This window comes from Prenolepis imparis, unplaced genomic scaffold, assembly GCF_030444845.1.
Source record: "Prenolepis imparis isolate NDT839.2.m4 unplaced genomic scaffold, iyPreImpa1.0 SCAF_6, whole genome shotgun sequence".
Classification (NCBI taxonomy): domain Eukaryota; kingdom Metazoa; phylum Arthropoda; class Insecta; order Hymenoptera; family Formicidae; genus Prenolepis; species Prenolepis imparis.
The window spans coordinates 14922632-14939345 of NW_028141164.1; the positions used below are offsets into that span (position 1 = coordinate 14922632).

The 16714-nt window shown below is 34.1% G+C and overlaps 1 protein-coding gene, 1 long non-coding RNA gene and 1 pseudogene across 3 annotated transcripts in view; 1 reads left to right on the plus strand and 2 right to left on the minus strand.

Moving 5' to 3' along the window:
* Positions 1-1733, plus strand: part of LOC145937733 (uncharacterized) — a 20641-nt pseudogene extending 18908 nt beyond the window's left edge. The window contains exons 2-5 of the transcript XR_014425619.1: positions 241-423; positions 510-665; positions 770-889; positions 1661-1733. The product of XR_014425619.1 is annotated as an uncharacterized LOC145937733 (transcript). The remainder of the gene's footprint in view (positions 1-240; positions 424-509; positions 666-769; positions 890-1660) is intronic.
* On the minus strand, positions 1251-9324 carry LOC145937736 (uncharacterized). Its single transcript, XR_014425620.1, has 3 exons — positions 9236-9324; positions 1619-1834; positions 1251-1442 (listed from the first exon to the last, which is right to left on the minus strand). It is a non-coding gene; the product is annotated as an uncharacterized LOC145937736 (long non-coding RNA).
* Positions 9325-13131: 3807 nt separating this feature from the next.
* LOC145937468 (uncharacterized) lies at positions 13132-14883 on the minus strand. The gene has a single exon (XM_083040484.1). It carries the CDS (start codon positions 14881-14883, stop codon positions 13132-13134), a length of 1752 nt encoding a protein of 583 aa, XP_082896610.1.
* Between the last annotated feature and the right edge of the window lie 1831 nt (positions 14884-16714).

The following is a 16714-nucleotide window of genomic DNA, read 5'->3' on the forward strand; positions in this document are numbered from 1 at the left end:
TATTATATAAATTGTAAACGTTATAATTAATTATCTCAAAATTAATTATAACATTTACAATACATAACGATAAAATAATTGTTTATACATATAAAAGATCCCTTTTATTTTCGACAAAAATTATATCTTTTACAATTTTTCATTTATTAACACATGTCTTGTATGCATGAATGTATATGCTATTGTATATATGTATATGTATATGTGTATATATATATATATATATATATAATTTTTCAGAATGACGTTTTACGTGGTGCTGTACGATATGTACTGTATAACGATACCAAAGATATGGATAAATTTTAAACTATCCACATTTAAAATGCCAAAGAAAAGTGCTCACGCAAACTTGCATCAAACAGTCGTCGCCATGTGATGATTGGGATGAATTTACTTTTCATAAGAGCTTTGGTCCTTATGGTTTGTTTTACATATGTATTATATATCTTATATTAATATGAAATAGAATTCATATATTTATTCGTATATATGTAAACATGTTATAGAAACGTACCAAAATGCACCAGCTGTTGAAAAAGCAGTAGGTGAAATGTCTGCATCGGACGATAACATTAATTTACAAGCGCAACAAACAGAAGATGCTTTATCGAAGAAGAGGTTTATTGAAAAACGGAAATTCTATGGTGATACATCAAGTGAAGGTATTTATATAAGATAAATTTCTATCAGAAATATTTAGGACACAAATTTCTATTAGAAAGTTTGTATATTTACAATAAAAAATAACAATTTTTGAAATTTTTAGATGAATCAAAAAAGAAGAAAACTACGAAGAAAGTTACAATGCCCTCGAATTATATTTTAAATGAATGTGTATCTGAAGCAAGCCAGCCAAATAGTAATTTATTAACGATTACTAAGCCAGGTTTGTCATTTATGTATATACGGGCTGCTTTCATGTAAATACGACATATAAATAAGAGATAAATAACATATAATAAAAAATAAATAACAAAAATAAATAACATAAATAACAGATATTCTTTTTTAATTTATGTGGGTACGCATTTAGCGAACAAACGCCGAACAAACAACGAATGCAAACGTTCGGACATTCGCGTTTGTGTTTGTATTAATTGCTAGTTTTTTTTCGGTTGTACTGAACATGATAATGTTTAGTTATTAACATTATCATTTTCAGTGCAACCAAAGAAAGACAATATTAACAACCTAATATGAACACGAACGCGAATGTCCGAATGTTCGCATTCGCTGTTTGTTGGCTAAGTGTATATCTATCTATATGTATAAGAATATTATATATATATATGTATATATATATATATATATATATATATATATATATAGATTACATATTGATGTAATTAATAATTGTTCTGCTTCCGCGTCCGCGGCCAAGTCCGCGTCCAGGGCCACGTCCACGTCCATGGCCACGTTTTTTTCTCGCTCTTGCCCATCTATATTTATTTTTAAGTGTAAAAAAATATATAAAATTTAAATATTTAATTATATTATTTACTAATTATTTTTATTTATTATTATGTAATATAATACAAAGGAATCGGTCTTTAAATGTTGAATTAGTTCACGGTCATACAGACAAACAGACTGATATAGATATATGGATACTTACGTTGAAATACATTGTTATCATTTTCTTTGGGCGTTACTGCAGGATATGTATTTTTATCAGCGATCAATGCAGACTGTGGATCCACCAGAGGTTGTTGATCAACAGCCACAGTCACTTCAGGCTGTGATAATTGTTTGTCCAAGGCAGAGGAAATCGCAGCAGTTTCATCTTTAATAAATTGTTTTCGTCACTTAAATCTTGGATACCGATGTTATTCTAAAAAGATAAATAAATATAGATATACATTAGAATAATTATTATTTCTCTCTCTCTCTCTCTCTCTCTCTCTCTCTCTCTCTCTCTCTCTCTCTCTCTCTATAAATATATATAGATATATATCTATATATAAAAGACAAACACACAAACATAAACAAGTCAATCTCTTTCTATTTGACTTTTAACCTGATTCTCTCTTTCTTAATGTTATTCTTTCTTTATATCTCTTAATATAATTATCTTTGATTCAAAATGTAAATCCTCTATCTCTTACTCTTTATATAAAAGTAAAATTTACTTACATTACATTGATTCAAGGTTCTTGAATTTTCGCCGCTATTAGTAGACATTTTGACACGTCGTTAAAAACAAAATCACGTCTTAGGGATGAAACGAGTTTTTATTTCTTGACGTGAGTCGTTTAATAATTTAATAAATGAATCTATAAGTTACTGATTTCAAATTAAATAATTTAAAATGTCATTATGGAAAGATCGATTAAAATAGTAAATGTTATATTAAATGAAAACGGCGTAACAAAGAAAGAATAAAAGAGTTAAAATTTTACGAGAAATAAATAATTATAATTTTATTAATTTAAAAAAACAAATTAATATTTGAAATTCAAGAAAATTATAAAAAAAGGCTGCTGTGCGCCTATACAAATCGGCTGCAGTGCGCCGATACAGAGCTGCAGTGCGCCTGTTAAAAAAAAGGCTGCTGTGCGCCTGTAAAAATCGGCTGCTGTGCGCCGATATAGAGCTGCAGTGCGCCTGTTAAAAAAAGGCTGCTGTGCGCCTGCAAAAAAAGGCTGCTGTGCGCCTGTAAGAAACGGCTGTTATCCGCCAATACAGAGTTGCTATATGCCTGTAAAAAAAGGCTGTTGTGCGCCTATAAAAAGAATAAATATAAAAAAGAATAAGTACAAGAAAGAAAAGTAAGAAAATCGAAAAATTAATAAATAAGTAAATCGAGGTAATACAGAAAGACAAATGTTAATTATATAGATCTACGGTACATATATAAATAGACTTTAATTATCCATATATCTATATATATCTATATATATATAGATAAAATAATTTTTTATTGTAAAATTTGAAAATAATTGAGAATATTTATTATCAACTTAAGATTAATCAATCAGAAATTTATTAATATTGAAATCAAAAATTAATATGAAATAAAAAATTAATCAAAAATTAATATGTAATAAATAATTTGATATACTTCGAGAAATATTATTGTTTTAAATAAAATAAAGTAATGTAAAAAGTACGACACAGATAATAATGCCTCAAAAAAGAAAAGACGGAAATTTGAATTTAGTGAGTCGCGAAGGAAGACGCTCACAAAAAAGACGAAAACTTGAGAGTTCGGAGGAAAGGTCTCATCGACTCGAAGCTAATGCCCGAAGAAATGCTCAGCAGAGGGTCAATGAAAATGACGTCACAAGGACTAAACGACTCAAAGCAGATGCACAGAGACATGTTCAGCAGAGGGCTGATGAAAATGACGACGCAAGGACTAATCGACTCGAAGCACAGAGACATATTCAGAAAAGGCAACAAGTTAGACAATTAAATCATCACATTGCGCTAATTGTAAAGGACAATGAAATAAATGTGCCAATTCATACACTTGGCCAAATGAATGTAGAATGCAAATTTTGTAAATCGTTGAACTTTGAATGTGAAAAACCTAAAGATGGAAACTTTACATATTGTTGCCAAAAGGGCAAGGTTCAATTAAAACCAATAAATTGTCCTGATTTTATTAAAAAATTATATATGGGAAATGATTTTGCATCTAAAAATTTCCTTGAAAATATTCGTTCATATAACTGCGCTTTAGCTATGGCTTCCATGGGTGCCCCGGGCAACAGAAATCCATTGAATGTTGTGAACAATGCTCCATATTGCTTGAAGATTCATGGGCAATACCATCATTTGACCTCGACGGCAATGCACCCAGCGGATGGGCAAGCTCCGCGATTTGCACAGCTTTACTTTTTAGATACAGAAGAAGCTATAAATCATAAAATGAATAACAAAACTAATCAAGAGTGTAATCCAAAAATAATGAAAAATTTGTCATGTTTTATGGTTCAATGCAATGAATTTGTAAAAACTTTCAAGATGATGCGTCAAGTTGAACAAGATCTTAATCCAATAGGCAATAAAACAATAAATTTAATGTTGTCCTTTCGAAAGGATCCTAAAAATGATCAAAGAAGATACAATGCTCCACAAGCTAATGAAATAGCTGTGGTCTTTCAGAATGTAGATGGTGAGCCTCCATTTGAAAGAGACATTCAGATTTATAATAAAAATTCGAACGATGTTCAACAAATATCAATCTTTGATAAAAGATGTGATCCAATGTGTTATCCGTTGTTATATCCATATGGTAACGATGGATGGCATTCAGAACTTAAATCATATAATACTAAATATCCAGGATTTAAAGTAACTCAAATGGATTATTATGCTCACCTATTAGCGTCAAGAGTCGAATTTAGTCAATTTAAAAAAGCAGGCAAGTTGAGATGTCAATTTATACTTGATGCTTATATGAAAACTGAAGCCAATAGACTTAATTATATTAAGTTAAATCAATCTCAATTAAGAGCAGAACTTTATTCAGGATTAATGGATCACCTTGATAATCGAGCACAAAATGAGGGAATTACAGTTGGTGTACCTGTAATATTACCATCTTCATTTATGGGCAGTCCAAGAAACATGCAAGAAAGATACCAAGATGCCATGTCTTTGGTCAGAAAGTTTGGTAAACCAGACATTTTTCTTACCATGACTTGCAATCCTCAATGTCTCGAAATTAAGGATAACCTTGATGGATGTCTAATAGAGTTTCGACCTGATTTAGTCGCTAAAACATTTAATTTAGATGTCAAAGAGGTTTTAAAGGATTTAATTCAAAATAAAATTTTTGGAAATATTATAGCTAATGCAGACGTGATTGAATTTCAAAAAAGAGGACTTCCACATTTGCATTTACTTGCAATGTTGAGCGATGAAGATAAGCCCCGACTTCAAGAAGTCATTGACATGATAGTATGGGCTGAAATTCCTAACGAAGAAAAATATTCAGAACTTAATGAAAAAGTTTTGAAACACATGATTCACGGTCTATGTGGAAATCCCTCGAGGAGATATCCTTACACTGGGGATGATGGAAAATGTTCAAAAGGTTTTCCAAAAGAATTTCGTGATGAAACTAATGCTAATGTAAATGGATATCCCATGTATCAACGTAGGAATATTGGAAAAAAATACATTGTTAGAAATAAAGAAGTTGATAATCGATGGGTGGTGCCATATTCACCATATTTAATCATGAAATATAATCGACACATCAATTTAGAAATATGTTCATCAGTGAAGAGCGTAAAATATCTATATAAATATATTCATAAAGGATTTGATTGTGCTGCAATTGAAGTGCAAGCACGAGATGGTACAAGATTCATTAGAATAGATGAAGTTAACTCGTTCCTGGATGCAAGATATGTTAGTGCTCCAGAAGCAATGTGGAGACTTAACGGATACGATCTGTTCATGAAGTCTCACACAGTAATAAGATTGGCAGTTCATTTGCCTGATCGCCAAATGGTTTATTTCAGAGCAGGAAATGAAGAACAAGCTGCTCAAAGAGAGCTCAATCGAGATACTACGTTGACTGCATGGTTCAAATTGAATCAATCTGATGAAAATGCAGTGCAATTTCTTTACACAGATATTCCTTATCACTATGTTTATGAAAAGAAAGTAACTAATTGGAAGCCACGCAAAAAAGGTGGTGAGAAAATAATTTCAAGGCTATACACAGAGTGAGCATAAAAGATAATGAAAAATTTTATCTGCGTCTTCTTCTACTACATGTGGCTGGAGCTAAATGTTTTGAAGATTCGAGAAATGTAAACGGAGTTATTTATGATACATTTAAGGATGCAGCAATTGCGAAGAATTTAATAGAAGCTGACGATCTATGGGCAAAAACGTTAGAGGAAGCAACAGAATCAAAAATGCCTGCACAAATTAGAGAGCTATTTGCCAATATTTGTATATTTGGAAATCCAACAGATGTACCAACTCTTTGGAATAAATATAAAGATCAAATGATTGAAGACTTTGTAAACAACAATTTTGTCAACCCTGAAAATATGGCTTTAAATCATATACAAGAAATTCTAAAAAATAATGGAAATAGTTGTGAGAACTTTCAATTGCCAGATCCAATTCCAGTGAATATTTACGTCAAAGAGTATAATGTGGATGAAGAAAAAAGATGTGGTGATTATTTATTATCAACACTAAATGATGAACAAAAAAGCGTGTACAATATAGTCATTAGAGCGATAGACAATGATAATGAACCTCAGCGGTTATTTTATATTGACGGGTTTGCAAGAAGTGGAAAAACTTATCTATTTAACACATTATTGAGTGTTATTCGAAGAAGAAACGAGACGGTTATTCCATGTGCTTCAACTGGCATTGCTGCCACACTTCTTAAAGGAGGAAGAACTTATCACTCACTGTTCAAGCTTACAATTCCAATTGATGATGGAGCTAAATCAAATATCAGAGGAAACTCTCAAGCTGCACGAGAACTGATATCTGCAAAACTCATCATATGGGATGAGGTGAGCATGACTATTGGACATGCATTAACAGCAGTTGATAAACTCTTCAAGGATCTGATGAAGAATCAAAGACCATTTGGAGGAAAAGTAATTTTATTTGCAGGAGATTTCAGACAAAATCTTCCGGTAGTGCCATATGCACAGAAAGCAGGTATAATTGAATCGACTGTAAAATACAACCGTATATGGAGGAGATAATTCAGGTTAAATTACAGCAAAATATGAGAACTGGGAAAGAAAAAGAATTTGCAAATTGGCTAATGCAACTCGGAGATGGTAAATTATCAAATACGGATGGACTACATCTCGATACAATTGAAATTCCAAATTATTTTATATCAAAAGAATCTCTTATTAATGAAATTTTTGATGATAGAATCACCATGGAGCGAATTAGAGAAAATCCAGATCAAGCGATTCTTTGTCCTAAAAATGAGGATACTTTCAAAATTAATGACGAAATCCTTTGTCTAATGGAAGGAGAAGAAAAGGAGTATCTCTCAATTGACTCTATTGTAAGTGATGATCCACAGGAACAATTAAATTTTTCGACTAAATTTTTAAACTCTTTGACCCCTTCTGGAATGCCAATTCATCGACTTAAGATAAAAGTCGGTGTTACAATAATCTTATTAAGGAATTTAAATACTAAGAAAGGACTTTGTAATGGCACAAGATTTATTGTTACTAATTTGAAAAATAATTTAATTTACGCGGAAGTTCTAACTGGTCCTGCACGAGGACGGATTATTATCATTCCAAGGATAGATTTAATTACAAGTGATTTGGAACTGCCATTTAAGTTTAAATGGAGACAGTTTCCTATTCGAGTGTCATTTGCTATGACAATCAATAAATCACAAGGACAAAGTTTAGAAAAAGTTGGGATTTATTTGCCAAATACTGTATTTGCTCATGGTCAACTTTATGTGGCATTTTCTAGAGCAACCAAAAGGGAAAGTGTGAAAATTAAGATTGATGAATTAAATAATCAAGGACATCTAATTGAAGGAAGTGAAAAATGTTATACAAAAAATATAACATACAGAGAAATTTTGTAAATTAATAAATTTAAAAAATTGTATGTAAGCTAATAATAGCGGGTTAGCGGTGGGTAAATTAGACGTAAACAAAAAAAATTAAGTAAATAAAATTTAAAAAAGGGTATAATAATTAAATATTAAAAAAAGTAATTAAAATTTATATGTATTGTGACGCTTTTCACTCTCCGTCCGCGGAGCACGAGGACGGGAGGAATGGGCCGTCGACAAAAAAAAACAAAGAAAAAAATATTGTTCTTTAATAAATTATTACCGCGGGAACCAGGGGTCTTGGTCGTTCCGCGCGAGTCGCAGCAGAACGCCAGCCGACGAATATGAGGATTATACTCGGATTGGGCGCCAGACACGGTCTTTCACGTGTCAATTCACGATAATTATACGAACGCGAAAATTCGGCCGGAAGTTCCACGACGGGCCGGCTGCTCGCCTAACGGTAGAGGGGCAGGGTGTGGTTGCCGCGAGAAATGACTAATCAATCGAACGATCTAACACTTGATAGAATAAATTTTCGCGAGACTGATGACTCGATCGAACGGGAAGCGAGATACGACATCACAAAAAGAACACAGAAATAAAAGAAGGCGCGTAATTAATAGAAAAAAGGTGATCAGATTTATTATAATAGAACAACTGTGAGAGGAGTTAGCAAATATAAATAAAATCGAATAATATTCAAAGTAAACAGCGCTCTTAAAGGAAATTAAATAATATCATAAAGAGATCCGATAAATCTGACCTTAACAATAGGATATAAAAAGCAAATAATATGAAAACAGTGGATAAATTCACAAGTAACAAAAGAATAAAAAAAAAGTAGTACGTATCTCGTGGAAGTTAATGCTACATATTAATCTTGCCGTTATCGTGGCAGCGTTGATCTAATGAACTACTCTAATACAAGATTACGATCTGGAGAAAATAATATCTTTACAGCAATCGAAGTACGCTATACAAAGAAGAAAGGAAAGCGACGAACAAGATAACGCGAAATATAACTACTACAAGGTTTACAGTTTTGACGCGACAATCAAGGTGATAAAGATCCAATCCGGTATATTTCGCGGATCGGAATATTTTATGCGAATTTCCACGCGATCGGCAGTTCGCAACATACGCGCGAGGTTTCCGCTACGGCGAGAAGAGAGCAGAGAGAGTAATCGCGCACCTCGCCTATCGCCGTCTCGCTCGCTCTCGCGCGCGCGCACTCTCTGTCTCTCTCGGATTCACGCTCTCGCACGTGTTCACGTAAATTCTCACTCCCTGCGTATCTCCGCGCCAACGTAATCACACGACCAACAATATTCCCTATTACGCAACGAATATTTCACACTCGAATCATCCATCCGGCACACTCAATTACACTTTACAATTACACGAATAATGCGCGACAAGTATGAGAAGGACGCGACGACTAGTGAGCCCCGGAGAGACGAAGTTCCGCGAAAGAACCAATTACGACGCGTAATATCGCGACAATCCTCGTCGCATGACCCCGATCGCTCCCACGAAATCGCAAAAGAAGTAATATTCTCGAAGAAGCGGGCAACGCCCGTACGCAAATTAATTAATTACACTAAATCCTTGCGCGACCGGGCCAGAACGACGGAGGCTAGGAATTACACGATGGACGTTTTAGTTACTTTACCGCAAGAAGAGCAAGGGTAACCTCACCGGACGATCCCTCCTGAGTACGTGGCAGTCTCGATATCTGGGTTCTCTAAGTAGACTCTCTTAACCTCTGCCAGACACGTGTAGCCGGGTCGAGCGGTCGCGCCAATCTCTCGGATCTTTCGGCCCGAAATCGACAGCCGGATCAATGCTGCGCACGCGGGGTGCGTACGCGATAACCAATTACGGCGCCGTGCCGTCTACCGTCGCCGCGCGAGATTAGCAAGGCCGTACCCCCGTACGCAGCACCCCTCGTGATGATGATAAAATATATTTATTCACGCGGTATTTGCGCGGGGTTTGGAGGCCTTCGCGACCTCGCGCCGCGGGCCTCCCCGCGGTGGCCTTGTGTCCCGTCTCCGACGGAGCGGTACCCCGCGGGAGGAAAGTTATCCTCCCGGTCTGGGGCCCTTCCGGCGCCTGTAGTCGGGCGCCTCACTGGACCTCGTGTCAGTAGATCGTCAAGGCCGAATTCCTCCGTGACGCTCTGTATTTGCTTCCTTCTTCGTTGTTAGGAAGGGCAGTTCTTATGGTTCTTGGTGGTATGTTTGTCTCGCTACTCTCTCCAACCGCGACTGTCTCTCGCCTATGACGACAACACCTCTCTCTCTCTTTCTCCCGCGACAATATTCTCTCCCGGTCAGGCTCCCAAAAATATAAAAATAAAAGAAACAAAAACTCGTTAATAAGCTAGCACTTTTCGCGGCGCTAAGTCTCTCGGGGTTCTCATTCTCGCTCATTTTTCGCTCGCTCTCTTGGCGCGGCCGCTCGGCTTTCGCCCCGCGATAGGGAGTGCACGTGAGTCGGGACGACCACGTCACAGTATATATTAACCAAACTAATGTTTAAGAGCTAAAATATATGAAATTGTGTGGAAATTAAAATAAAAAAAAATATATAAATAAGCAAAAAAATTAAATATTTAAGTTTATGAAAAAGGCAGCGCGAAAAAAAATATTAGGGAGTGAAAAAAAGAAATAACATAGTAGTTATCCTCAAAAAATTTGTAACATTTTGATATAAATTTAGTGAAAATCGGTCCATAAATGTGGAAGAAGTTCTAATGTCTAAAAAGGCTTTAAAGACCGCGCGAAGCGCGGTCCGAAAAGCTAGTATATATATATCCCAGATAGCAAAATGTTAGCAGCATGTCGGCAGTATGACAGCAAATCTAATCATGACTTTACAGCAGATTCCTATCCACTGTGTCCGCAATTGATGATATTCTGCTAGCATAGTTAGTAAGCAAAATCTGACAAGGCCAGATTGGCGGCAGAAACCGAACAGATCTGTCAAACGCAATCTAATAGCAGATTGGCGGCAGAAATCGAGCAGGATCTGCACAGTTCCTTGCCATTTGAATATATAAGTATAATAAAATTCAATATTTTTCGATGAATATAACAGATGCATAAGACGTGTTATCCGCTACTTATAATTTTTTGTTTCATAAATATGATATTTAATGTATAACATATTATATTGTATGTAGTTATATCTCACATAGCAATTTTAAATGTTCAATTTAATCTATTAATTAAATTAATAAAATAAATTGTAAAAATAATTAAATTTATATAATTTATCAAATTTAAGATATAATTTATATGAGAATTAAATTCTGCTTTATGCTTTAAATAGAAAGTAAATGGATAATTTTTCATGTATATCCTATTGATTCTAATAAGTTTAATATTCTCATGTTAGACTTGTCAGATATCAAAAATTAAACTGATAGAAAAATATACTTTTGACCTTTTATTAATAGCCACGACTTGCAGACTTTATATCTATTTTTAACAGAAATTTGATTGCGAGAAAATACATCACATAGCGGTAGGTGAAGGAACTATTAAATAATTGCAAAATGCAGATCCTGTTGTCAATTTGCCATCAGATTGTGCGCCCGCAAATCTTGCTCGATTTCTGCCGTCAATCTGACACCAAACTGCGTTGCGCAAATCCTGCTCGGTTTCTACTACCAATCTGCTATGATAATTCTATACAAATCCTGCTTGATTTCTGCTACTGACTTGCTGCCAAATTATGTCAGCAGATTTTATAACATTTCTGCCAACGTTCTGCTATCATTATCTGATATAACAAGTTTTGTATAAAATCTGCAGTTTTTTTGCTGGCAAAAATATATAGCACACAGTTTTAATACATGCTCTTGACAGCTTTGGCTATTTGGATAAGTACCATCCGTCTGTCTGTCCGTCTGTCTGTCTCTCTGTCTGTCTGACCGCGAACTACTCCTTCATTAATGAACCGATTCTCTCGAAATTGGTACCAAAAGTTCGCAAATTTTTCGGGGAGCGTGACGATGTGGGTTTTTAAAAAATTTTTAAATTTTTTTTTAACATAGAGGAGACTGTTTTCGCAAAAAAAATTTTTTTGTAGATTTCTATGCCAATGTGTTCGGAATCCAAAACATCGAGAAATCATATTTTTAAAAAATTTTTTGTATGTAAAACTCCCACCCACGCACCCACCCACGCACTTACACATATATTGATCGATTTTCTCGAAAGTGGTACCAAAATCTTGCAAATTTTTGGGGATGACGACGATGGTGGTTTTTTCAAGTTTTACACCCCCATCCACCCACCCACGCATCCACCCACGCACTCATATTTATTGACCGATTTTCGCGTAATTGGTACCAAAATTTTACAAATTTTTCAAGAATGATTACTATGTGTTTTTTTTTAAGTTTTACATGGGATATATTAGTTTCAAGATACGAGAATAAACGATTTTTGATTACTACTCAATTGGATAGAATTACAAATTTAAAGCCGCTTAAAACAAAATGCGCTCAAGGTCTCAGAACTCTTTTGACAACCATATCAGAAGCTATTGGTGCTTTACGTGCTTTGAACTGTGAAGTAGATCATTGGGATCCATTATTATTACATCAGCTCGTAAGAATACTTGATCCTGAAACTCGAGAAGCATGGGAAGTTAAACTTGGTTCAACCTCTTCATATCCGGCTCGAAGGACCAAAAAATGTTCGGTAACAATAAAATGTAATTTTGTACGTACCGAACGTAACTTCTTAACTCTTATTCCAAGATTAATATCAATTCATACAATATTCTTGCTATGAATAATCCTTCCTTGTTTTACGACGTTATTTCATATAATGTACAGGACTGAATGTAGTATAGGTTATATAGGAGTTGTCTTCATCTTAGAAACAGGAACCAGGATATTTATAGGATTCAATACAGGAACCAGGAAATATATATATATCAGTAAAGAATTCCTGCGTCTATAAAGAAATTAGGAAATATAATTATATAGTCATAAGATATTTTCCGACTCACGCTTGACGCGCTCAATGTGACAAAGAAAATATGAAAATTGAGATAGTATCACTATACGGCATTAGATATATAAAAATATGAATTAAATGATATCACCGTAAGGCAAGATAAAAATGATTATGGATAATATCACCGTAAGGCAAAATATGAATAAAAGTTTTATAGTTTTCAGATATCACCTTTTAAGGCAGAGAAAATATTAATCAGCTTAGATAAGATTAGATTGATAAAGATATAAATCACCATAAGGCAAAGATAGAATTTGGATGATCGCCTTGCGGCTAGCCTCAAATAATTGGCTTGATGGAAGGTATCGACTATCATGATATGAACTTACATGATGTCCCCAATTGGACAAAGTCGACCTTCCTAACCAGATATATGTAATAAACCAAATATGTATCGATGTATCTCAGATGATCTTGTTATTTCCGTACGATGCGCACCGTGTCGATTCAAACATTAAAAAAAAAACTTCATAAAAACGAACTACGATAAACAGCTGCATAGCAACCAGATCTTTTTCTTTTTTCACGGCACTCTTTGAAAGATTCGAATAGACTTTCCTATACATTTTCTCCGCCCGCATTCAACAATAGATTTGTTGAATAAATTTCAGGATCAGTTGGGATAATACATAATTTTGTTATAGGTCTCTTGTAAATAGAGTTTACAGTTTTCACTGTAACAACTCTGGTTAAACCGTCTGGTCCTGGATGTAAATGTGTGACTCTTGCGAGGGGCCACTTTCCTGGCGGGTAACGCTCATCCGTAATTAAAACTAAGGATCCTTCCTTTATTTCATTCGAAGGGTGATACCATTGAGAAATGGCTTGATACCTTTGTAAACACTCTATAGACCATCTTGACCAAAAGTGATCTACTTTCTGTTTAAGTAATTGCCAGCGTGAAAGCAAAGATGTCTTTTCAGTTAATAGACTCGGTTCCGGTAATGTAGTTGGTGCTTCTCCAATAAGAAAATGTCCTGGAGTCAGGGGTGAATAGTCAGATGCATCATCTGATAAAGGACATAATGGCCTTGAATTTAACACTACTTCTATTTGTACAGTTATCGTTGTCATTTCTTCATACGTTAATATAGTATCCTTCAAAATTCGTTGTAAATGAAATTTAATAGATTTTACAGCTGCTTCCCACTTTCCTCCAAAATGAGGGGTTGATGGAGGATTGAATTTCCATTCAGTGTTATCTTTAGCGAGAAGATAGGCAAGGTCACGTAATTCATTAGAAGATAACTCGGAAAAACGTCTTAAAGTTGCATCAGCTCCAACAAAGTTTGTTCCACAATCACTTTGTAGCGTAGCACATATACCTCTTCTACCAGTAAACCGTTTATAGGCAGCTATAAAAGCATCAGTGGTATAATCCGTAACTACTTCTATATGTATTGCTGATGTTGTGAGACAAACAAATATAGCTAAATAGCCTTTATAAGTTTTTGCCGCTCGCCCTCTCCAAGTCTTCAATATCACGGGACCAGCATAATCTAAACCTGTGTTATAAAAAGGTCTTGCTGGAGTCACACGTGATGATGGTAATTGACCCATGAGCTGTTTCGCTCGAATTCCGCGATACCGTGCACACCTTCCACATCTTAGGATGTAAGAACGTACAGGTGCTCTTCCACCGATAATCCAATATGAACTTCGTATAAAACCGAGAGTAACTTGAGTACCTCCATGTAGCGTCCTTTTGTGAGCATCATCAATGATCAAAGTACTTAAAGAAGATCTTCTTGGTAAAATAAGTGGATGTTTTGTGTCAGACTCTATCTGTGCATTATGGAGACGACCTCCAACACGAAGTAATCCGTCATGGTCTATAAAAGGTGTAAGGCGAATCAAAGGGTTGGATTTAGGCAAAAGCTTTCTATTAGAAATTATACGAATCTCGTTCGAAAACCATGCTTGTTGTACAATTCGTACCCAAAAATTACGACTCTTCTCGATTTCCATGGGTGTTATGGGATGTTTAATCAGTGTTGATTGTGATTCTCTACGGAGACAACGAATAAATCTGCGACAAATAGAAGTAATTCGTAATAATTTCATGAGTGAAGAGTACTTATCCAACAATTCCCAGTATAAAGGTTGATGGGTGACAGCAATCATGACTTGTCTGGATCGTTCTTCCAAACCAGTTTCCGGTAACTCTTTACATTTGAAAGAAGGCCAAGATGATGGAGACTCAGAAAGCCAATTTGGTCCTTTCCACCACAGATCAAATTTAATTAATTGATCTGGCCTTAAACCACGAGATGCACAATCCGCAGCATTACCACTCACCCACCCACGCATCCACCCACGCATTCACACATTTATTGACTGATTTTCTCGAAATCTGTTTCGCTCTGTCCAGTTATCAATCGTGATACTTTTAATTTCATCTCCATTATTTTCATTCACTCCTATCCATCCACCCACGCATCCACCCACGCACTCACATTTACTGACCGATTTTCGCGTAATTGGTACCAAAATTTTACAAATTTTTCAAGAATGGTTACTATGTGTTTTTTTTTAAGTTTTACACTACCACCCACCCACCCACGCATCCACTCACGCATTCACATATTTATTGACTGATTTTCTCGAAATCTGTTTCGCTCTGTCCAGTTATTTCTTCAATCATGATACTTTTAATTTCATCTCCATTATTTTTATTTATTATTACATTCTCACTTTCATTCGATTTATTTATTGATAAATAATCAAGCTCATTTTGAAGCACTGCAATTTTTTAATTATATTTAAATTATAATTATTAAGAATTTAGTAAAATTAAAATAAATAAAATTATTATTGAAAAATTAAATATAAATAAAATTATTTTTGAAAAATTAATTAATTAATTATTTAGTATTTATCATTTTCATATTCGTCAATTTCTCTATCTATTTCGCTCTGTCCAGTGCCATTATTTTTATTCATTATTTTAAGTTTTACATTACCATCCACCCACCCATGCATCCACCCACGCATTCACACATTTATTGACTGATTTTCTCGAAATCTGTTTCGCTCTGTCCAGTTATCAATCGTGATACTTTTAATTTCATCTCCATTATTTTCATTCACCCCCATCCATCCACCCACGCATCCACCCACGCACTCACATTTATTGACCGATTTTCGCGTAATTGGTACCAAAATTTTACAAATTTTTCAGGAATAGTTACTATGTGGTTTTTTTAAGTTTTACACTACCACCCACCCACCCACGCATCCACCCACGCATTCACATATTTATTGACTGATTTTCTCGAAATCTGTTTCGCTCTGTCCAGTTATTTCTTCAATTGTGATACATTTAATTTCATCTCCATTATTTTTATTCATTATTACATTCTCACTTTTATTCGATAGCGTTAAAAAAATACACCTTATGTGTAATAATAATATATAGTTTATATTTTTTAACGTGAGTTATTTAATAAATGACTATATAAATAAGTTGCTGGTTTCACATGTTAAATGTCATTCGTGAAATAATTCGTGAAATAAATAGATTGATTAATAAAGAAAATATCATGGATAAAAAATTACAGAGCAAAATAGATAGAGAAATTGACGAATATGAAAATGGTAAATACTAAATAATTGATTAGTTAATTTGTCAAAAATAATTTTATTTATTTTAATTTTACTAAATTCTTAATAATTATAATTTAAATTATAATTAAAAAATTGCAGTGCTTCAAGAAGAACTTGAGTATTTATTAACAAATAAATCGAATGAAAGTGAAAATGTACTAATAAATGAAAATAATGGAGATGAAATTAAAAGTATCACGATTGAAGAAATAAGTGAAATAAATCTATATAATGAGAATAGCAGCATGGACGAAATGTCAAGACAAAGAGAAATTGAAGAATTTAACAACGGTAAATAAAAACAAATACTTATTAATTAATTATTTTTAAATTTTAAAAATCTTTTAATAAATATTTTGACTGTATAATATATCTAATTAAATTTAAAATTAAAAAATTTTAGTGCTTGATGATGAGCTCGATGACGTATTATTAAATGCATTAATTGATTTTGAAAATCAGGAAGATAAGAAAAAAGAATTTATGGAAGAAGCGAAAAAAATACATAAGAAACGAAAAGATATCAGTGATGACA

Coding starts and splice junctions, on each gene's coding strand:
- LOC145937468 (XM_083040484.1), bottom strand. CDS start 14,883: ATGCGTGGGTGGGTGAGTGGTAATGCTGCGGATTGTGCATCTCGTGGT.